Source organism: Pristiophorus japonicus, chromosome 12 (genome assembly GCF_044704955.1).
Source record: "Pristiophorus japonicus isolate sPriJap1 chromosome 12, sPriJap1.hap1, whole genome shotgun sequence".
In the NCBI taxonomy this organism is placed as follows: Eukaryota; Metazoa; Chordata; class Chondrichthyes; family Pristiophoridae; genus Pristiophorus; species Pristiophorus japonicus.
Window position 1 is genome coordinate 101581058 of NC_091988.1, and position 24777 is coordinate 101605834.

Genomic DNA, 24777 nt, shown 5'->3' on the forward strand with positions numbered 1-24777 from the left:
TGCCATCAACAACTCCCTGCGGTAGGGAATTCCACAGGTTAACAACTCTCTGAGTGAAGAAGTTGCTCCTCATCTCAGTCCTAAATGGCTTACCTCTTATCCTTAGACTGTGTCTCCTGGTTCTGGACTTCCCCAACATCAGGAACATTCTTCCTGCATCTAAACTGTCCAGTCCCGTCAGAATTTTATGTTTCTATGAGATCCCCTCTCATCCTTTTAAACTCCAGTGAATAAAGGCCCAGTCGATCCAGTCTCTCCTCATATGTCAGTCCAGCCATCCCAGGAATCAGTCTGGTGAACCTTCGCTTCACTCCCTCAATACCAAGAACGTCCTTCCTCAGATTAGGAGACCAAAACTGAATACAATATTCCAGGTGAGACCTCACCAAGGCCCTGTACAACTGCAGTAAGACCTCCCTGCTCCTGTACTCAAAACTCCCAAGCTAAGAAGGCCAACATACCATTTGTCTTCTTCACCACCTGCTGTATCTGCATGCCAACTTTCAATGACTGATGTATCATGACACCCTGGTCTCGTAGCACCTCCCCTTTTCCTAATCTGTCACCATTCAGATAATATTCTTCCTTCCTGTTTTTGCCCCAAAGTGGATAACCTCACATTTATTCACATTATACTGCATCTGCCATGCATTTGCCCACTCACCTAACCTGTCCAAGTCACCCTGCAGTCTCTTAGCATCCTCCTCACAGCTCACACTGCCACCCAGTTTAGTGTCATCTGCAAACTTGGAGATATTACACTCAATTCCTTCATCTAAATCATTAATGTATATTGTAAATAGCTGGGGTCCCAGCACTGAGCCCTGCGGCACCCCACTAGTCACTGCCTGCTATTCTGAAAAGGACCCGTTTATCCCGACTCTCTGCTTCCTGTCTGCCAACCAGTTCTCTATCCACGTCAGTACATTACCCCCGATACCATGTGCTTTAATTTTGCACATCAATCTCTTGTGTGGGACCTAGTCAAAAGCCTTCTGAAAGTCCAAATACACCACATCCACTGGTTCTCCCTTGTTCCTCTACTAGTTACATCCTCAAAAAATTCCAGAAGATTTTTTTTTTTTGAAAGATTTCTCTTTCATAAATCCATGTTGACTTGGACCGATCCTGTTACTGCTTTCCAAATGCGCTGTTATTTCATCTTTAATAATTGATTCCAACATTTTCCCCACTACTGATGTCAGGCTAACCGGTCTATAATTACCCGTTTTCTTGCTCCCTCCTTTCTTAAAAAATGGTGTTACATTAGCTACCCTCCAGTCCATAGGAACTGATCCAGAGTCGATAGACTGTTGGAAAATGATCACCAATGCATCCACTATTTCTAGGGCCACTTCCTTAAGTACTCTGGGATGCAGACTATCAGGCCCCGGGGATTTATCGGCCTTCAATCCCATCAATTTCCCGCCTAATAAGGATATCCTTCAGTTCCTCCTTCTCACTAAACCCTCGGTCCCCTAGTACTTCCGGAAGGTTATTTGTGTCTTTCTTCGTGAAGACAGAACCAAAGTATTTGTTCAACTGGTCTGCCATTTCTTTGTTCCCCATTATAAATTCACCTGAATCTGACTGCAAGGGACCTACGTTTGTCTTCACTAATCTTTTTCTCTTCACATATCTATAGAAGCTTTTGCAGTCAGTTTTTATGTTCCCGGCAAGCTTCTTCTCATACTCTATTTTCCCCCTCTTAATAAAACGCTTTGTCCTCCTCTGCTGAATTATAAATTTCTCCCTCAGATTTGCTGCTTTTTCTGGCCAATTTATATGCCTCTTCCTTGGATTTAACACTATCCTTAATTTCCCTTGTTAGCCACGGTTGAGCCACCTTCCCCGTTTTATTTTTACACCAGACAGGGATGTACAATTGTTGAAGTTCATCCATGGGATCTTTAAATGTTTGCCATTGCCTATCCACCATCAACCCTTTAAGTATCATTTGCCAGTCTATTCTAGCCAATTCACTTCTCATACCATCGAAGTTACCTTTCCTTAAGTTCAGGATCCTAGTCTTTGAATTAACTGTGTCACTCTCCATCTTAATAAAGAATTCTACCATATTATGGTCACTCTTCCCCAAGGGGCCTCGCACAACAAGATTGCTAATTAGTCCTTTCTCATTACATATCACCCAGTCTAGGATGGCCAGCCTTCTAGTTGGTTCCTCGACATATTGGTCGAGAAAACCATCTCTAATACACTCCAGGAAATCCTCCTCCACCGTATTGCTGCCAGTTTGGTAAGCCCAATCTATATGTCGATTAAAGTCACCCATGAAAACTGCTGGACCTTTATTGCACGCGTCTCTAATTTCTTGTTTGATGCTGTCCCCAACCTCCACTAGTGTTTTCTGCCCTTTGGTATTTCTCAGTTCCACCCATACAGATTACACATCATCCAAGCTAATGTCCTTCCTTGCTATTGCGTTAATTTCCTCTTTAACCAGCAACGGTACCCCACCTCCTTTTCCTTTCTGTCTATTCTTCCTGAATGTTGAACACCCCTGGATGTTGAGTTCCCAGCCTTGGTCACCCTGGAGCCATGTCTCCGTGATGCCAATTATATCATATTCATTAATTGCTGCCTGTGCAGTTAATTCGTCCACCTTATTACGAATACTCCTCGCATTGAGGCACAGAGCCTTCAGGCTTGACTTTTTAAGTACTTTTTCCTGACTTGAAGGCTTCTGTAAAAACCACTTGGAGCCAGACATGGGTGCACTAGGAGGAGTTCCCCTTGGAGTACAGCCTGACTTGGAGAGCAGGACAGGCTGCTTGAAGAGCGGGGGGCATAGGAGCAAGGGGATGAAGGAGGAGGAGGCAGGGGAAAAGGCCATATCCACCCGGGGTGTTCAGTGAGCAATTCTGCTACCTGAACCTCCGTGAGGAGCAATGTGTGAGACATCTGCGCTTCATTAAGCACGTCCTCACTGAAATTTGTTAGCTGTTGCAGCCACAACTGCAACTTCAGAGCAGGACGAGGACTGGATTGCCAATGGCTGTGAAGGTGATGGTGGCGATGAACTTGGATGTGTTGGGATCCTTCCAGGCTTGAGCAGGAAATATTAGAAAAATCCCACAGTTTGCTGTCCACTGTTGTATATGGGAGATCACTGAGCCTCTATATTCACAGATAGCTAACTACCTTTCATTCTCTCTTGCCAGAGATCGGCAGGCATGCGGCTTTGCTAGGATTGCAGGTTTCCCCATGTTGCAGGCTGCCATTGACTGCACACACTTCGCTGTGCGGGCACCGCATGTCGACTCTGATGTACCGCAACTGAAAGGGATTCCACTCCCTCAACGTCCAGCTGGTGTGCGACCATAGGAAGTGAATCATGTAGGTCAATGCCCGCTTTCCTGGAAGCAGTCATGTTGCCTTCATTCTGTGGCAGCTGCATTTGAGCCACCACGACAAACCAAACGGTGGCTACTGGGCGACAAGGGCTATCCACTAACGACACGGTTAATGACTCTAGTATGCAACCTATACGCACATGGACAGCATGCATCCAATGAAAGCCATGCTGCCACATAAATTTTGATAGAGCAGACCATTGACATGCTGAAACAACACTTCCACTGCTGGAACCGCTCTAGAGAAGTTTTGCAGTACTCATCAGAGTGGGTGTCAAAATTCGTGATTGTCTGCTGCATGCGGAACAGCCTTGCCAATATGAGGGCACAGCCCTTTCCACTAGCTAAATAGCAACCAGCTAGGAAGCAGGAGGAGGTAGAGGTAGAGGTGAGGAAGTAATCGAAGCAGCCCCTTTCTTGCCCGGGCTGTCCGTGAAGAACTCATCCGAGTGCGATACCAGTAAATTCACCAATTCCCCATTCACCATGCTTCACCTTCTCTCTGTCACTGACCATTAGAGTTTGGCCACAGTGCAAAAATAAAAGCCAACATAAAATAAACATTGCAAACCAAATGTCTTCCATGTGCTTTGCCTGTCTAGTGCTCCTATGCAGTGCTACCCCAGTGGCTGGTGGAAGGCTGCTGACTTTCAGTGGAGGAGATTTCAGATGGCCTTGGAGGATGAACTCGAGCAGTTCTGGACTTAGAAGGCCCAGCTGCAGACTGCATCATCTTGGCATGGGCGGCAGCAGTCTGGGCTGGCTAGTTGACAGGGCACTAGCGGAGTGGTAGGAAGAATGCTCTCATCCTGAGAGAGTACAAAAGAGCCACTGCCACTCCCCCGGGGCAACCACCTCAGCAATCTTAGTGATCTGTTGGAGAACAGACTGCTGGATTGCTGTGACACCTTGCAAGCCCTTTTGAACACTGGAACCCAGAGCTATTATGGCAGCTGTCTATCTGACCTTGCATGATAGCAGTCTGAACTTCCATTGCATCACTCAGACATTGGGTGGCTGCTGCTTATGATGCAATGAAAGCTGAGACATTGGCCAGCAGATGCCACATCATGCTTGGGTCCACAAGTATGCTAATGGGGCTAGCCACCACTTCCATGCTAGAAAGGATGGGCTCCAAGCTCTGTGCCAAGTTGGTGCCGGACTCCTCCATGCACCTTGACATTGCACACAGGCTTTCTGGCAGACGTACGAATGCACCAAGCCTCTCATTATGCATACCCATCAGTCTTCTTCTGTAGCCTACCCCAATGAAGTGCTCATTTGAGTCCTCTGCTGCTGAACTCAACGACCAACAATCAGGACTGATACCAAATATTCATATGCTTCACCTCACTCTCACACACTTAGCATTGCTGAAAGCCACATACCCACACCTCACAGCTTGCACACACTGCTAGCTATTCAACCATGACAGGCACATCACCCAAGCAGATTGCATGACATTCACTGACACACTTCGGTGAGCTGGCACCTGCGTTATTCTTGCTCCCTGCCCTAGCTATAGGCCACTCTTGCTCAGTGTCCCACCATGTGCTGAACCCGCCTCTATGCTATCCTCTAAATTATGCATAGTGTCAGTATCTGAGCTGGTGGATGCAAGTGGGAAATGGAGTGATGGTGCTTCTTCATCATCAGTGTCTTGTTGCTCTTTTACCTGTTGCTTTTCCACCCTGCCGCAGTTGTAGCTGAAAGGAGAAAGGTACAAGGGTAAGATTGTGGTGAGGGGAAGGGGGAAAGCAAGAGCTGAATGCTTACACCATCTGCAGCTTGTAATTCAGAAGAGATGTGAGATGAAGAGGAAGTGGGATGTGAGAAGAATGATTAGGTATGAGGATACCGTCATCTTCTATGGTTTCAGCCCCACTGCTGACCATGGCCATAGCAATGGCCATTCCAATGATGGCGAGCACCGTCTCCTCCATGGGGGTAAGGACATTCGGGCGGACCTGTCCCCCTTTGGTTAATTCCTGTTGCCACCGGTTGTGCACCACCTTGTCCTGCAAGAGAGAGGGAAGTGTGTCAGTGAGTGTCATGCAATCTGCTTGGGTGATGTGCCTATCATGGTTGAATAGCTAGCAGTGTGTGCAAGCTGTGAGGTGTGGGTATGTGGCTTTCAGCAATGCTAAGTGTGTGAGAGTGAGGTGAAGCATATGAATATTTGGTATCAGTCCTGATTGTTGGTCGTTGAGTGATGGGCGTGTGGTGCATTGCGCAATTGCTGAATCTAGTGGTGCAATGGGTGGGATATGGCATTTGAAGATGCATTTACTGACCTTGACTACTCATGTGAGGTCGTTGAATTTTTGCGGCACTGCATCTAAATCCTCAGGACTTGACTCCTGGCTATCTGCTCCCACTGCATTCTGAGCGTTTGTCTGGTGGTCTCCTGGCCCCCTGTGAATACAGCACACCTCTCCTCCTTTCCACCTCCTCCACCAAGGCTTCTAGTGCAGTGTTGAAAATCCTTGGAGCCCACTCTCTCCCATGTTGTGCCATTATTGAGTGTTTCCCAGGTCAGAATCAGTTGTAGAACGACTTCCACCATCTGCTCCAGCCAGTTAGCCTCTCCTTTGAGAGGTGCAGGCAACCTTTAAGTAGTATAGGCTAGTTTAAAGTGATGCTAATCTCTCACAATTTTGGACCACCTGCTGATGCATCCAGCCAATGAACAGCATTGTTAGTGCTGGCTGCACACTACAATCATGGAAATGAGCATGAAGTTGGGGTACTGCCTGCATCACACTGAATGTGCATGGGTTAATCGTGCATCATGATCCACGTGCCGGTTTTTGTGGTATCGAATTGATCCCCCATAAAGTTTACGTAGTGAATTGTTATGATGTGGAATGCACTGCCTGAAAGAGTGGTGGAAGCAGATTCAATAATAACTTTCAAAAGGGAATTGGATAAATACTTGAAGGGTGAAAATTTGCAAGGCTATAGGGAAAGAGTAGGGATGTGGGACTAATTGGATAGTCCTTTCACAGGCACGATGGTCCGAATGGCCTTCTGTGTTAAATCATTCAAGGAAATCGGAGTAATTAAAAAGGCTGCAATCTAACCAAGTGATTTAGATCACATTCCAAAGCTATTTGAGCTTTGTGGTTTATGCTGTGATCTCAATCCCCTGATTAAATAATAAACTTGCAATCACCCTTTGCTATCCATTACAGTCTACTTAACTTAATTCAAAGTTGCTTAATTAAAATTGTACAATAATTCAATTTTCTTAAGCACTAAATTCCACTTTGATTTCTTATTTACAATGCTGAACTTAAATGATTGGATAATCAATGTTTTTCAGTAAAAATGACTTTGAATTATCAGGAGTAATCTATTCTACAACAGAAATTGAAACAACTATTTACCTGGAATATCCTTGAAGAATTTGGTACACTTATGCAAAGTCTTGTAGGACTCAATTACATTCCTCTCTATTTGTTCTGCGTCAATGCTATTCAGTGGATCGTTCATCCAGCTGTCATGCCAGCGTAACCAGTCTGATGTAGTTGTCCATAGATCCCGATAGGGATGGAATGCCTTGACCATCTTGTAAAGCATGTCATACTATTCATAGAAAACAACAGAGGTCAATACATGGCACTGAGAGCACATTCTTTCTTCTGTTACATACTACCACCATAATAGCCAAACTATTGATCCAAGCAATAAATTAGAACACCTCAAAGAAGTTTAACTTCCTTTAGAGAAGGAAGTTTCAAGATACTTATAGAGATAACCCCGCTGTGCATAATCTAAATCTTTGGCCTTGGGCTAATGTATTGGAGTACAAAGGCGCACTGGTGCCACAGTTACAGAGAAATCCATGATGTGCTCAACCAACTTTCCAAGCTAAAAAAAGCATCTTGGATTTCCTCTTCTGTGCCCCACAGCTGTGCCCGTTCATTTTAGGAGGCGGAAATCACAGGCTGAGAACCGCAGAAGTGAAAGTTATCAGACAAGTACTCATTAAGAGAGCATAACAAAAAGCCTGGAGTAAAATTTCAATATTTCAATATAAATGTAAAAAATAAATTGGGTGTTACAGTCAGTTATCACACTGTTCTTTCACCTCTGGAACCTGAGTTAAACTCAGTTCAGACTGATTGAATAAAATACCTTGTCTACTGTTGGCTGTAAATATGCTGCAAGGTGAGCTTGTAGCATTCTCAACCTATTCTGAGTCTAGAATTCCAAGTTGCACATAATTCAGTAAATAGTGCTTGAACTTCTGTGGCATTGTCAAAAATAAAAATAAAATGTTGTCTCTCTTCCTGTAACTGTGTCACTGCTTCGCTCTCATTGTTTAATTCTTCTTTTCCTCTATCGCTCTCTTTCAACTTCCCCTATATTTTCTCTCAATTTTCTTTTTGTATCTGTTTGTCTCCAACTCTTTTTTCATTTTCTCTCTCCCTTTTTCCATTGGTTTGTCCTTTCCTCTGTTCCCCCTCTTTTCAGTACGTCCCTCACAGACACGGTATGCCACACACACATGTTCCTTTACTGAATTTATATCTTTTACCTTTTTTAAGGGCCAGGGCATATGGCAAAGGCCAGAGGTGGGTCCTGACTATGGGCGGTGACAGGCCTGGGCCAAAGAGTGAAACAACAGAAACGGGAGAGAGAAGCTACGGTGTAGGGTCTGGACTTGGAGGAACTGGAGACTGGTGCTGGGGTGTGCATTGGAAAGGAGTGGGGGGGTGGGGAGGCTTCAAGGCCTGATCTGGGATATACCTACACCCTGGAATGGATGGCCTTTCTGATGATATCATTGGATCTGGAGCCAAACTCCTGGTCATTATTGGCATATCTAAGAACTGCTGCAAATTTCACAGGTATGAGGGAAACTAGGACATGGAGGGAGTAAGGTGCTGGGGTCTTAAGAAGCTGGTCCGGGGGAGGAAGGAGAGTGGACCCTGATACTAGGAGGGAGTCACACCCGATGGCAATAGAGCAAGGATATACGGCACATAAACAGGCCATTTGGCCCAGACAATGCCAGTGTTTATGCTCCACTCGAGCCTCTTCCCATCTTTTCTCATCTAACTCTATCAGCATAACTTTCTATTCCCTTCTCCCTCATATGCTTATCTTATCATCATAGGCAGTTCCTCGAAACGAGGATGATTTTCTTCCACACCAAAAAAGGATGAGTTCACAGGTGTTTCAATGAAGGACCTAATATTCCAGGTCCCAAACTACATCCTGAAGGGTGGAAAATGCCTGTGCGTGGATTTTTTTAACGTGGGGTGGCGTTGCACCACACGGGCTTGACAGAGCTAGGTCTTGGTCCAGTGGCAAGGGTTAACCAAGACGCCTGGAGACCTGCTCTGCTGCACGGGCCTAGTGTGCACACACATCGCAGTATGGGCAGGCCCGTGCTGGCCCTGGGCCCACGCCTCTTCTAGGCCCCGAACGCATGCCTCTCCTGGGCCCCAATCACGGCCCTCTACAATCTTTCGCTGCTCCTTCGCCCCGACCTCGCTGCTCCTGCTGTATCTGCCCATGCTCCAATCACCGACCTGGACCTTGATGACGTCCCTCTTTGCTGCCGTCGCCCCCCTGCATCAGCCCGCGCTGTATCATGCAGTGGCAGGCTGCCATGCTGCTCCAGGGGCCGCTCGCCGCTCCTTTTATGGCCCCGACCTGCCGCTGATGGTCTCTCGCAGGTCGGCACCGCCACTTATCTAGCCTCCCCTTAAATGCATCTATACTATTTGTCTGAACTACTTCCTGTGGTAGCAAGTTCCGCATTCTCACCACTCTCTGGGTAAATAAGTTTCTTCTGAATTCCCTATTGGATTTCTTGGTGACTATCTTATATTAATGACTTCTAGTTGTTCCCCACAAGCGGAAACATTCTCTCTGTATCTACTCGATCAAAACCTTTCATAATTTTAAAGACCTCAATTAAGTCACTCCTCAGCCTTCTATTTTCAAACGAAAAGAGACCCAGCCTGTTCATCCTTTCCTGATAGGTATACCCTCACATTTCTGGTATCATCCTCGTAAATCTTCTCTGCACCCTCTCCAGTGCCTCTATATATTTTATATAATATGGCGACTAGAATTGTAAGCAGTATTCCAAGTGTGGTCTACCCAACGTTCGATACAAGTTTAACATAACTTTCCTACTTTTCAATTCTATCCCTCTACAAATAAACCCTAGTGCCTAGTTTTTTTTTTTATGGTCTTGTTAATCTGAGTCACTACTTTTAGTGATTTGTGTATTTGTACTCCAAGATCCCTTTGCTTCTCTATCCCACCCAGACTCACATCCTCGAAGTAATATCACCTCCTTATTCTTCCTACCAAAATGTAATACCTCACATTTATCTGTGTTGAATTTCATTTGCCAATTATATGCCCATTCTGCAAGTTTATTATCTTCCTGTAATTTGTTTTAGTCCTCCTCAGTATTAACTATCCCCCCAATTTGGTGTCATCCGCAAATTTAGAAATTGTGTTTGTGATTCCAAAGTCTAAATCGTCAATATAAATTGTGAACAACAGTGGTCCCAGCACTGATCCTTGTGGAACACCACTACCCACCTTCTGCCACTGTGAATAGCTACCCTTTACTCACTCTCTGTTTACTGAGTTGAAGCCAGCTAACTACTTGTCCCCTGACTCTGCATTCCTTGACCTTATTCATTAATCTATTATGTGGTACCTTATCGAAGGCCTTATGAAAATCTAGATAAATTACATCTACTTCATTACCCTTGTCTGTTCTCTCAGTTACCTCTTCAAAAAATTCAATAAAGTTGGTTAAGCAAGACTTTCCCTTTTGAAATCCATGCTGACTGTTCATTATTATATTTTGGCTTCTAGATGTTCTTCTATTTTCTCCTTTAGTAGGGGTTCCATTATTTTTCCTGCCACCGAAGTTAATCTGACTGGTCCACAGATCCCTGAACATGTTCTATCCCTCTTCTTAAATATCGGCATTATGTTAGCTATCTGCCAGTCCTCTGGCACTGCACCTTTTTCTAATGAATTATTAAATATATGTAGTAATGCCTCTGCTATCTCTTCCCTAGATTATTTTAAATGATTGGATATAATCCGGACCTGTTTTTTTTTCCTCTTTGAGTTTCATTAATTTATTTCATTTATTTCCTCTTTTTAGTTTAAGTGCAGTTATTTCATTACTCATCTCATGATCCAATGTCATCTTCTGTTCCATCTCCCTGTTAAATACTGAAGCAAAATAATTATTTAATATTTCTGCCATCTATCACTGCCTGTGATATTATCATGTCCATCCCTTAGAGGCCCGATTCCCATCCTGACCTTCCTTTTCTATTGATGTGCCTGTAAAATATTTTACTATTTTGTTTTATTCCTTGCTAATTTAATTTCAAAGTTCATCTTTGCCTTCCTAACTGCTTTTTTGACTTCTCTCCTAATCTCTTTATATTCTCCCTTATCATGCTCTCCCCTGCTGTTCCTGTACTTAATGTATGCCTCTTTCCTTACCCTCAATTATTCCCTTATGTCTTTATTCATCCATGGTGTCTCATTAGTGTTTAGCTTGTTCTTGTTTTTTAGCAGAATATATTTTTCCTGGATTCTGTTGAACACAGTTTTAAATGTTTGCCGTTGCTGTTCAATGTCATTGTTTGCCAATATTGTTATACATTTTCTTTTCCCAAGTTCTTTTCTCAGCCCCTCAAAATCAGCTTTTCTCCAATCTATTACCCTGGTCTTCATCATACTTATGTCCTTCTCAATTATTATTTTAAAGCATATTATATTATGGTCATCTTTTTAAAAATACTCAGGTCTATCCTTTTTTTGGTCCAAATGGCTGACCTCACACTTAACTGTGTTGAAATCCAGCTGTCAAACGTTTGCCCACTCGTTTAATCTATCATTGTTTGTGTTATGTATGCAACCCTATGTAACCAGTATCATACCGCCATCAGAGGGCGTACCTGCTGGAGTCTCAAAGGATCCCAGCATCCCTTGGGAGCACTGTATATAAGCAGGCCTGCCATGCTGTACCAACACTCTGGAGTTAGAATAAAGGAGCTAAGGTCACACTTACTTACGTCTACAGTACTCAGTTACATCACTTTATTATGAACATAACAACTGGCGATGAGATAATGAACCATCACACAAAAATGCAGAGAACTGTTGGTGTCCTGGAGAAATTCTCAGAAGGGGACAATTGGGAGGCCTTCGTGGAATGACTCGACCATAACTTCATCCCAACGAGCTGGAAGGGGATGAGAATGCTGTCAAACGAAGGACGATCCTCCTCACCGTCTGTGGGGAAACAACCTATGGCCTCATGAAGAATCTTTTTGCTCCGGTGAATCCAACAACCAAATCCTATGAAGAACTGTGTACGCTGGTCCAGGAGCACCTAAATCCGAAGGAGAACGTTCTGATGGCAAGGTATCGATTTTACACATGTCAACGGTCTGAAGGCCAGGAAGTGGCAAGCTACGTCGGCGAACTAAGGCGCCTTGAGGGACATTGCGAATTCGATGGATTCCTGGAGCAAATGCTAAGAGACTTCTTTGTGCTTGGCATTGGCCATGAGGTTATCCTTCGCAAATATTGACTGTTGAAACACCGAACCTGAGCAAAACCATAATGATAGCCCAAGCATTTATGTCCACCAGCGATAACACCAAACAAATTTTGCAGCATAAAGATGTTTTGGCAAGTACTGTACACAAAGCAATGTCGTTTTCAGGCAGGAATGCATATGGCAGAATGTACACGCCTGCAGCTGCACAACCTCAGATGACCCAGAGTCCGCCATCATACGTTAATGCGAGGCAGTTAACATCTTGTTGGCGCTGCGGAGGTGATCATCGAGCCCATCAATGCCGCTTCAAACACTATGTGTGCAAAGGCTGTGGAACAATGGGACACCTCCAGCAAATGTGCAGACGAGTTGCAAACCCTGCAAACCACCACCACGTTGCAGAGGAAGGTCAATCCATGGTGGGTCAAACTGAACTAGAGACTCGAACCGAGGAGGCAGAAGTGTACGGGGTACATACCTTCACTACAAAATATCCACCGGTCAAGTTAAAAGTCGAACTGGACGGAATTCCCATATCCATGGAACTGGACACGGGTGCGAGTCAGTATATCATGAGCAAAAGGCCTTCGACAGGCTATGGTGCAACAATGCACGCAGGCCCAAGCTTAACCCCATTCATACCAAGCTGAGAACTTACACCAAAGAGCTGATCCCTGTAACTGGCATCGCAGCAGTAAAAGTCTCCTATGATGGAGCGGTGCACGAACTACCACTATGGATTGTACCAGGAGATGACCCCACACTGTTTGGCAGAAGCTGGCTGGGGAAAATCCACTGGAACTGGGACGACATCCGAGCGCTCTCGTCCATTGACGACGCCTCATGTGCCCAGTTCTGAGCAAGTTTCCGTCATTGTTTGAACCAGCCATCGGAAGTTTCTCGGGGGCGAAGGTGCAGATCCACTTGGTTCCCGGTACACAACCCATCCACCACAAGGCACGGACGGTGCCATATATGGTGCGAGGGAAAGTGGAGATCGAGCTGGACAGGCTGCAGCGAGAGGGCATCATTCTGCTGGTGGAGTTCAACAAGTGGGCCAGTCCGATTGTTCCGGTCCTCAAGGCACGGTCAGAATTTGTGGGGATTATAAAGTAATGATTAACCGTTTTTCGCTGCAGGATCAGTACCCGCCACCCAAGGCAGATGACCCATTTGCAACCCTGGCAGGAGGAAAGACGTTCACCAAGTTGGACCTGACCTCGGCATACATGACGCAGGAGCTGATGGAATCTTCGAAAGGCCTCACCTGCATCAACATGCACAAAGGTCTGTTCATCTACAATAGATGCCCATTTGGGATTCGATCGGCCGCAGCTATTTTTCAAAGGATCATGGAGAGCCTGCTAAAGTCGGTTCCGTGCACCGTGGTTTTCCAGGACGACATATTGATCACAGGTTGGGACACCATCGAACAATTGAAGAACCTGGAAGAGGTTCTAAGTTGGCTAGATCGCGTGGGACTCAGGTTGAAACGCTCGGCGCCAGAGGTCAAGTTTTAGGGAGAAGAATCACGGCAGACGGCATCAGACCCACCGACGCCAAGACGGAGGCCATCAAGAACGCGCCGAGACCGCAGAACGTGACGCAGCTGCGGTCGTTCCTGGGACTCCTCAATTATTTTGGTAATTTCCTACCCGGGTTAAGCACCTTGCTAGAACCCCAACATGTGTTGCTACGCAAGGGAGATGACTGGGCATGGCGGAAATCACATGAGGCTGCTTTTCAGAAAGCCAGAAATCTGTTATGTTCCAACAAACTGCTTGTTCTGTATAACCCATGTAAATGTTTAATGCTAGTTGGCGATGCGTCTTCGTACGGGGTCGGGTGTGTGTTACAACAAGCAAACGAATCGGTAACATTGCAACCGGTCGCCTATGCGTCCAGGAGTTTGTCCAAGGCCGAAAGGGCCTACAGCATGATTGAAAAAGAAACTCTGGCATGCGTTTACGGGGTGAAAAAAATGCACCAGTATCTGTTTGGTCTCAAGTTTGAGTTAGAAACTGACCATATGCCGCTCATATTGCTATTCTCAGAGAGCAAAGGTATTAATACCAATGCCTCTGCTCGCATCCAAAGATAGGCGCTCACGCTGTCTGCATATAACTATGTAATCCGCCACAGACCAGGCACAGAGAACTGCGCTGATGCTCTCAGTCGACTACCATTGCCCACCACCGGGATGGAAATGGCACAGCCTGCAAACTTGCTCTTGGTGATGGATGCATTTGAAAACGAAAAGTTACCCGTTACATCCCGCCAGGTCAGGACCTGGACCAGCCAGGATCCTTTACTGTCCCTTGTAAAAATCTGTGTCCTCCATAGGAGCTGGTCCAGTGTCCCAGCGGAGATGCATGAAGAGATCAAGCCGTTCCAGTGGCGCAAAGACGAAATGTCCATACACATAGACTGTCTTTTGTGGGGCAATCACGTGGTTTTGCCCAAGAAAGGCAGGGAAACGTTCATACGCGACCTACACAGTACCCACCCAGGCATAGTAATGATGAAAGCCATAGCCAGATCCCATGTGTGGTGGCCCGGCATAGATTCAGATTTGGAGTCTTGTGTGCGCCAATGCAACATTTGCTCTCAAATGAGCAATGCACCCTGGGAGGCACCGCTAAGTTTGTGGTCATGGCCCTCCAAATCGTGGTCTAGGATCCACGTTCACTTTGCTGGCCCGTTTCTTGGCAAAATGTTTTTGGTTGTTGTGAATGCTTATTCAAAATGGATTGAATGTGTAATAATGTCTGTAAGCACGTCCACTGCCACCATCGAAAGCCGACGAGCCATGTTTGCTACGCACGGCCTGCCTGATGTCCTTGTCAGCGACAATGGGCCGTGCTTCACCAGTGCTGAATTCAAGGAATTCATGACCCGCAATGGGATCAAGCACGTCACATCTGCCCCGTTCAAGCCCGCATCCAATGATCAGGCAGAATGGGCAGTCCAAACCTTCAAGCAAAGCTTGAAACGCATGTCGGAAGGCTCCCTGCAGACCTGCAGTCCTGCTCAGCTATTGCACCAGACCCCACTCGCTCACCGGGGTTCCCCCAGCCAAGCTGCTCATGAAAAGGGCGCTCAAAACAAGGCTCTCTCTTGTCCACCCTGATCTCCATGATCATGTCGAGGACAGGCGGCATCAACAAAGCATGCACCATGATCGCGCAAACTTGTCATGCGATATTGAAGTCAATGACCCTGTATTTGTACTCAACTATGGTCCCAAATGGCTTGCTGGCACTGTCATAGCAAAAGAAGGGAGTAGGGTGTTTCAGGTCAAACTCGCAAATGGACTAACTTGCAGAAAGCATTTGGACCAAACCAAACTGCGATTCAGACAGCCACGAGTAACCCAAAGAGGACACCACCAACTTCGACTTCTGACACACACACAAGTGGCAACCGACATCATGGTTGACCACGAAGCTGAACTCACCATCCCCAGCAAGGCCAGCTGCGTAGCAGTCCAGTGAAGAACCAACCAACGCACCTACACCTGCATTTGTACCGAGACAATCGACTAGGGAGCGAAAGGCCCCAGATCTTCTCACCCTATAAATAAGTGTACTATTGACTTTGGGAGGGAGTGATGTTATGTATGCAACACCTTGTAACCAGCATTCTACCGCCACTAGAGGGCGTACCTGTTGGAGTCCCAAGGGATCCCAGCATCCCTTGGGAGCACTGTATATAAGCAGACCTGCCATGCTGTACCAACACTCTGGAGTTAGAATAAAGGAGCTAAGGTCACACTTACTTACGTCTACAGTACTCAGTTACATTACTTTATTATGAACATAACAGTTTGTTTATAATTTTATGCTCTTGTCTGTACTATTCACAATGCCACCAATCTTGGCATCATCGGAAAACTTGGATATATGGCTCTCTATTGCATTATCCAAGTCATTAATAAATATAGTGAATAGTTGAGGTCCCAGCACAGATCCTAGTGGGACACTAGTCACTTCCCTCCAGTTCAAGTTCATACCCATTATCCCTATTCCAGTGTTTCTTTAAAATATACTCACATTAGTGACTGGCAATTCGAAGAGCCGTTCTCTGCTGTTATAGAGCTGTGCGAGATGCTGTGACTCCACCAACTGTTTGTGGATTCGTCTCACCTCATTGGCGACTTCATGTGCACGAGTCATGTCAGTATAAGCAGAAAATCCAGCCACCACCATCTAGAATAAAAAGGTTGCATGCAGCCATTAGCTACCTAATAAGGTCAGTCTCTGGGGTGGTACCGTGGCACTGAGCATTAGTGCTCAGTTTATGGTCCAATCTACATCAACAACTTATATTTAAATAGCGCCTTTAGCATAGGAAAAATCCCAAGGAACTTCACAGGAGCATAATCGAAAAAAAAAATTGTTGGGTGACTAAAAGCTTCGTCAAAGAGGTTTTAAGGAAAGAGGTGGAGAAGTTTAGGCAAGGAATTCCAGAGTTTAGGGCCTAGATGCCTGAAGCCTTGGCTGCAAATGGTAGGGTAAAGGGACTGGAGGGGCGGCGGGGGAGCTGCACAAGAGGACTCAAGGAACTCAGAGTTTTTGGAGGGTCGAAGGGCTTTTGGAGATTACAGAGATAAGGAACAGCGAGGCCATGAAGGGGATCTGAACACAAGGTTGAACATTTTTAAATGGAGGATTGATGGACCGGGAGCCAATCTAAGTCATCAAGTACAAAGATGATGGCTGAACGGGATGGGACGAGTTAGGAAACAGGCAGCAGAGTTTTGGAGGGTGGAAGTTGGGAGTCCGGTCAAGAGAGCATTGGAATAGTCGAGGAGGAGGTAATAAAAGCATAGGTGAGTGTTTTATCAGTAGATGAGCTGAGGCAGGGGTGGAGATGAATGATTGTATGGAGGTGGGAGTAGGCAGTCTTGTGATGAAGAGGATGTGGGCTCAGAAGCTCAGCTCAGGTTGCAAATAGTCTGTATTCTATCCCTAACTTTGCAATCTTCTTCTGCATTCCTCTAACTCTGGACTCTTGTGCATGCTGGAATCCTTTCACCCCACCATTAGTGGTCATGTCATTAGCAATTGAGACCCTAAGCTCTGGAATTCCCCGACTACACCGCTCTACCTCCCTGTCCTCCTTAAAACCCTTCTTAAAACACACCTCGTTGACCAAGCATTTAGAAATGCCTCCGCCTTTAGCTTGATATTGTTTTTGTCTGTTAACGCTTCTGTGAAGCACCTTGGGATATTTTTCGACATTAAAAATGCTGTATAAATGCAAGTTGCAGTTGTTGAACTGACGGCAAACCTCTTTGACTAGGTTTAGATGAGGAGAATGCTGGGACTTCACATGCTGATTTTAGAATAGAAAAAGTTTTCAAAATTCCAGATACTTATTACAGGAGAAAAAAGACTTGGCAGCTTGTGTGGGTGTTATACAAAATGGTATGAAAGAAGGTCACATGACATTAACATGATTGCACATGGCATGGAAGCCCTGAAGCAACCACTTGCCGAAATATTTTCCCTTGGGCCTATCCTGAAACAGGCACAAAATAAAAATTAGTGATCAATTTTGTCTTTGGCAACTTAACTTGTAGGAGACTAGACTGAGACTTCCAAAGTTCAGTTTTTATAGATCCTTTCAGCAAAACATACTCATCCCATCTTACTTATGCTGTGTCAATGAGGGGTACCTGCAGTCCTTCGAGCCTCTCCTGCAAAGCGCTTTGGTCTGATATCTGGATTTTACGGAAAAGCTCTTCCTCATCCATATGTTGAGTTTTCATTACCTCCATTCGTGTAGTGATTAAGTGAGGTGCCGCAATCGCATCCCATCTGCAGACAAACAGAACATGTCCTTCAGAATGAATGAAATGGACTGGAATCTCTACACATATGACGGAATGCAAAACAACGTGGCAGAGATATATTAACTGCAACAAATAATTTTATTCCAACCATCATTAACTAAAATTTCGTGTTATTTTTTAAATCTTAAACTAGGTTTTCCCTTTTTTAGTGTTTGGCTTAAAAAAATTACTATGATGCCCATTTAATGCCCAAGTGCTGATTTTATACTGATACACACAGTCCAAATCGCTGAAAATAACTTCTGTTGTTGAACTAATACAGTAGCAAAACATACAGCTATCAATACCAATAGTCAATTTTCCCCAAGCCCATTTTCTGTGGCATTGCCAGAGTTACGCATGTTTTTCTAGGCCAGAAATCTGGCAGAAATATTTTGCCAAAGTTTCCCCGATGTATAATTCGAATTTGGCGCCGTGCAGCGTGTCCAGTCACCTCGGGGGGTGGAGCCTGCTGTTTGCGTTGAAAAACGAAGCCGCACCTTCTGCACATGCGCAGGAAAAAAAAGTTAGGTTTTTGACGTTGTTCCAGTGGATGCGCATGCTCAGTACAGCTCGGATTTGGCAATCACCCATTTTTAAAGAGCCAGTTGTGTATGTGAGAACGTTGAGTGCTGTGTGAGAACATTGGAAAAATCACAGCTGCAGCAATACAAGATGCAACGCAGTGCAAGGACCAAGAATTTCTTACAGGAAGAAGTGGAGACACTGGTTACTGTGATTGAGAACAGATGGCAGAAGCTGGACACCAGTAGAGGTCACAAAAAAGTTCCACCCAAAGAAATGAAGAAACGCTGGAACCAAGTTGCAGAAGATTACTGCGCAATGGTGAACACCACGAGATCTGGAGGCCAGTGTAAAAAGAAATTGCAGGACTTTGGTCAAGTAGTTAATGTAAGTAACATTTTCATTTATTCAATAGAATTGCAATTGCAATTGTAAATGTGACCAGCTGTGTATGTCCCACCCAGCAGAAAGACACTCTCTTTAAAAACTTAGGTTTTCATCTTTGCAAAGGAACGTGGCACATAATAAACGGGAAAGAACTTGAACAGGATGAGTCCCGGCAAATCTGCAACCACTGACACCCTTGGAAGAGAGGCTCGCTGCTTTGATGGGTCTTGCCTGGAAAAAAGCGATCAGTACTGCACAAGCTGGGCCCACACTCGAGGAAGAAGGTAAGTCCTGCAAATTCATCGTGGCCCTTCAAATCAGCCTGCTGCCTGGCCTGCGCTGTGTGAGCCTACTCATGCCACCCACCCTGCCCCCTCCTCTGTTGCTAACCATTTGACTGTTCTGTTGTCTTTTGCAGAAATTGAGGCCAACCCTGACAATGCAAAAGAAGATTCAGATGTGGATGAGCCTGAAAAAAACATCTTCCAATCCAACCCTCCAGACCAAGAACATGCAGGCGAGGGGGAAGGGGAGGGGATGGAGCTGGATGAAGCTCCCACTGTTGTACTAACTTTGGAGGATGTGCCACTGATGGAGGTGACAGCCCCTTCCGTGACTAGTGGTTTGAGTGTTGGTGGGACATTCCATGGTTTCACAAATTCCAAGGTTGCGGGTCCCAGTGGTGGGGTGCAGTGAGGCACACCTATAGCCCCACCTTCCGAGGTTGCGGGTTCCAGTGGTGTGATGCAGCGAGGCACACCCAGGGCCCCACTTCCGAGGTTGTGGGTCCCAGTGGTGTGGTGCAGTGAGGCATACCTATAGCCCCACCTTCCGAGGTTGCGGGTCCCAGTGGTGTGGTGCAGCGAGACACACCTATAGCCCCACCTTCCGAGGTTGTGGGTCCCAGTGGTGTGGTGCAGTGAGGCATACCTATAGCCCCACCTTCCGAGGTTGCGGGTCCCAGTGGTGTGGTGCAGTGAGGCACACCTATAGCCCCACCTTCCGAGGTTGCGGGTTCCAGTGGTGTGGTGCAGCGAGGCACACCCAGGGCCCCACATTCCGAGGTTGTGGGTCTCAGTGGTGTGGTGTAGTGAGGTACAACGAAGACCCCACCGTCCCAGGCTGCGGGTCCCAGTGTTGGGTATGTCATTTATGTACTTTTGGGATCACTAGCCACTAGATGGCGTCACTGTTGGAGGCCATTGGGCTGCACGCACGTGTGTGCAGCCCAAGTATAAAAGGCCAGCCATTTTGTAGATTAGTCACTTTGGGCCTTAATATAGCAGAGCCAAGGTTTTACCTCTTGAAGTTAAACAGTACTCAGTCTAACAGTTATTGCATACACAAATTTGGCGATGAGGCAACAAGAACCTTTGCATGCAAAAATGAGCACAATTGGATTGTTGGAGCAATTTGTGGAAGGAGAAGATGGGACAGATTTTGTGAGCTGTTTGAGCCAGTTCTTCGTGGCCAACAAAATGGAGGAGGTCGGCGACGCAGATCGGCGCCGGGCAGTGTTCCTCACGGTTTGCGGTCCAAAAATTTATGGTCTGACAAAGAATCTACTCCTGCCTGTGACTCCAACAGAGAAGAAGTATGAAGAATTGTGTACACTGGTACAGAACCAACTTAAGCCAGACGAAGGCATCATTATCTCAAGATACAGATTTTATACGGACATTCGCTCAGAGGGCCAGAATGTGGCGGATTTCGTTGCCGACCTAAGACATCTAGTGGGACCGTGTAAGTTCGGGGCTGTGTTAGCAGACATGCTGCGGGACTTTGTAATTGGCATCAATCACGAGGTGATCCTGTGTAAAGTAGTGGAGGTAGAGATGTTGGACTTGAACAGGGCCATCACGATCGCTCAGTCACGCATGACGACGGATAGAAGTCTAAAGCAGTTGTCAGTGAAAAATCGAAACTCGGCAAGTACTGTAAATGTGATTGATTTGGCCTTCGGCAGAGCGGCACATAGCAAGGCCTATCCGACTGCGCACGCGAAACCTGTGGCCGTCCAAAGTCCGCCAGCGGGAATGCATCCGATTTTTCCATGTTGGCATTGTGAGGGAAATCACCGGCACCAGCAGTGCTGATTTAAGCAATATAGTTGCAAAGGCTGTCTGAGAGTGGGGCATCTCCAGCGCAAGTGTCCGCAGATGAGCAAGCATGCTGCGACACCACATGGAGGATGATGGTCAGACTAGTGCGGATCCAGATACGCAATCCGAGGTACCAGAGGAGGAAGTGCATGGACTGTACTCATTCCTAACTAAGAGCAAACCGATAATGATCAATGTGAAATTTAATGGGGTGCCGGTATCAATGGAACTGGACATGGGGGGGCGAGTCAATCGATAATGAGCCAGAGAGCATTCGACAAGCTGTCGGATACTAAGGCTGTGAGGCCCAGGCTGAGTCCAGTCAATGCCAAGCTGCACACGTACACCAAAGAACTCATAACGGTGATTGGCAGTGCCACAATTAAAGTATCGTATGACAGTGCAGTTCATGAGTTACTGCTATGGATTGTCCCAAGCAATGGCCCAATGCAGTTCGGCGGGAACTGGCTTGAAAAAAATCAGATGCGATTAGAATGACATCAAGGCGTTGTTGTCGGAGAAAGATACATGTGCCCAAGTACTGAGCAAGTTCCCCTCGCTGTTCGAATCAGGCATCAGCAACTTCACGGGAGCCAAGGTGCAGATCCACGTGGATTCGGATGCAAGACCCGTCCATCATAAAGCTCGGGCAGTTCCGTATATGATGAGGGAGAAGATCAAAATCGAACTGGACATACTCCAGCATGAAGGGATCATTATACCGGTTGAATTTAATGAATGGGCCAGCCCCATTATTTTATGCTGAAAAGTGATGGCACAGTCAGAATCTGTGGAGACTACAATGCTACAATCAACAGGGTTTTGAAACACGATCAGTACCCATTACCGAAGGCTGATGATTTGTTTGCAACGTTAGCCGGGGGGAAGTCATTCACCAAACTGGACTTGACATCGGCCTACATGAAACAGGAGCTGGTTGAGACGTTGAAGAGACTTACGTGCATTAACACGCATAAAGGACTATTTATTTATCAAAGGTGCCCTTTTGGAATTCGCTCGGCTGCAGCAATATTTTAGAGGAACATGGAGCGTCTACTGAAGTCCATTCCCAGAACCGTCGTGTTCCAAGATGGCATCCTGATCACAGGTCGTGACTCCAAGGAACATCTGAACAACCTGGAGGAGGTTCTACATCGTCTGGACAAAGTGGGACTCAGACTGAAACGCTCGAAGTGCGTCTTCATGGCACCAGAGGTCAAATTCCTGAGGAGGAAAATTGCTGCTGACAGCATCACGCCTACAGAAGCGAAAACCAAGGCGATCAAAAATGCACCCAAGCCGCAGAATGTGACAGAGCTGCGTTCATTCCTGGATCTATTCAACTACTTCGGTAACTTACTAGCTAAATTGAGAACCTTATTAGAATCACTGCACACGCTGCTAAGAAAAGGCGACAACTGGGTGTGGGGTGCGTCTCAAGCCAGAGCTTTTGAGAAAGCCACGAATCTGCTTTGCTCTAACAAGCTGCTGGTACATTATGACCCATGTAAACGTTTAGTATTGGCCTGTGATGCTTCGTCATATAGAATTGGTTATGTGCTCCAACAAGCTAATGAGTTGGGTAAATTTCAACCAGTCGCAAATGTGTCAAAAAGTTTGTCTAAAGTGGAAAGAGCCTACAGCTTGGTAGAGAAAGAAGCACTAGCCTGTGTGTATGGGGTTAAAAAGATGCATCAATACTTGTTTGGTCTTCGGTTTGAACTGGAGACAGATCACAAGTCGCTCATTTCACTGTTCTCTGAAAACAAAGGTATCAATACCAATGCTTCATCCCACCTCCAGAGGTGGGCGCTGACATTATCCGCTTATGATTATGTCATTCGCCATAGACCTGGCACCGAGAATTGTGCTGATGCTTTGAGCCATCTGCCATTGCCTACACCGGAGGTGGAAACGCCACAACCGGCAGACCTATTGTTAGTTATAGAAGCTTTTAAGAGTGAAGGAACCCTTGTCATGGCTTAACAAGTTAAGACCTGGACCAGCCAGGACCCGATTTTATCGGTGGTGAAGAGTTGCATCCTCAAAGGTGATTGGTCTGCCATACCCAAGCAAATTTGCGAGGAGACCAACCCTTACATTCATCGCAAAGACGAACTGTCTATTCAGTCGGATTGTATACTGTGGGGCAATTGTGTTGTTATGCTCAAGAAAGGGAGAGAGAAATTTGTACGTGAGCTACATAGCACACATTCCGGCATTGTAATGATGAAAGCCACCGCCAGATCTCATGTATGGTGGCCGGGAATTGACTCTGAGCTGGAATCATGTGTGCATCAGTGCAACAACTGCGAGCAGCTCAGCAAAGCACCAGCGGAATCGCTGCTGAATCTTTGGTCGTGCCCGGTGAAACCATGGTCCAGAATCCACATAGACTTTGCAGGTCCCTTCCTGGGGAAGTTGTTTTTAGTTGTGGTGGATGCATATTCGAAGTGGATAGAGTGTATAATCATGTCATCCAGCACATCCACAGCTACCATTGAGAGTCTCAGTGTCATGTTCGCGACACATCGTTGTTAGCGACAAAGGATCGTGCTTCACCAGTCAGGAGTTTCAAGAGTTCATGAAACTCAATGGTATCAAACATGTAAGGTCAGCACCGTTCAAACCTGCATCCAATGGGCAAGCAGAACGTCCTGTCCAAATCATAAAGCAGAGTATGAAGCCTGTAACCCAAGGGTCACTGCAGACCCGCCTGTCATGCATACTGCTTAGTTACAGGACAAGACCACACACGCTTACCGGCGTCTTGCTTGCTGAACTAATGATGAAGAGAGGTCTTAACACCAAGCTATTTCTTGTACAACCTGACTTGAATAATCATGCTGAATATAGAAGACAAACTCAGCAAGGGTATCACGATCGTGCAGCTGTGTCATGCGATATTTCTGTAAATGATCCTGTATGTGTTCTGAATTATGGTCAGGATCCCAAGTGAATTGCCTGCTACTGTCATGGCCAAGGAGGGCAGCAGAGTATTTATTGTCAAGCTCAAAAATGGAAACATGGACAAAGCTGCGGCACACAGACAAACCAGAACAGTTGGAGGAAGAGACAATCGACGACCAACCAATCTACCCCCAGTCATCAGAGGACTCAGTGGTCATCTTGGAATCGGGACTTTCAATCACTGACATGTTCAATGAAAATGGACTTTCAATCCCTGACATGCCCATTGCCACTCCCACCAGGTCAACCACCCAGCCACCAGTCACAACAGACTCCGAACACTCACCCAAGACTGGAGTTGAACTGAGAAGGTCAACTTGGGAGCGTAAAACACCGGACCGTCTCAATTTGTAAAAGACTGTGTTAATATCTCAGAGGGGGTATTGTCATGTATGTACTTCCGGGATCACTAGCCACTAGATGGCATCACTGTGGAGGCCATTGGGCTGCACGCACGTGTGTGCAGCTCAAGTATAAAAGGCCAGCCATTTTGTATATGAGTCACTTTGGGCCTTAATAAAGCAGCGCCAAGGTTATACCTCTTGGAGTTAAACAGTACTCAGTCTAACAGTTATTGCATAACAACAGAGTACGAGCCACACCCATGGGGAGATGGGGAAGGAGAGCTCGACTGCGCTCTCCTTAGGTGCAGGATCTAACAGATGTGGTTCACATGATGTCAATTGAGTGCGGAGAGCATTGACATTACCCGATCACTCCTGGACGCCATCAGTGGGGTGAGGGATGAGGTAGCGGGACTGTCGGGAGAAGTAACAGCAATGACACAAGAAATGGAAACGATATCCGGGACCATCAGTGAGGGAATAGTGGCCATGAGGGTGGGAATGTCAGAGGTAGTGCAAACCACGTCACTGACCATGAGGGAAGAAATGTTGCAGGTAGTTCAGACAGTTTTGCTCAACATGAGGGAGGGGATGGATCAGGTCGTTGTGACACTGTCAGGGCGTATGAAGGATGGCATGTTGGAGTTAGCTGCTGCAATAAGGGAACACG

The 24777-nt window shown here is 46.1% G+C and overlaps 1 protein-coding gene across 8 annotated transcripts in view; it reads right to left on the reverse strand.

Annotated features, from left to right (window-relative positions):
- The window catches only part of dnah1 (dynein, axonemal, heavy chain 1), a 668552-nt gene that overhangs the window by 433049 nt on the left and 210726 nt on the right, over positions 1–24777 (reverse strand). For all 8 annotated transcript variants that reach the window (XR_011596078.1, XM_070895813.1, XM_070895814.1 and 5 more), the window contains 3 exons: positions 17624–17765; positions 15996–16151; positions 6764–6962 (listed from right to left, as the gene is read on the reverse strand). Coding sequence is in view for 7 of the 8 variants with exons in the window: in XM_070895813.1 (XP_070751914.1) it covers positions 6764–6962; positions 15996–16151; positions 17624–17765 (497 nt within the window). In the remaining variant the exon portion in view is untranslated. The remainder of the gene's footprint in view (positions 1–6763; positions 6963–15995; positions 16152–17623; positions 17766–24777) is intronic.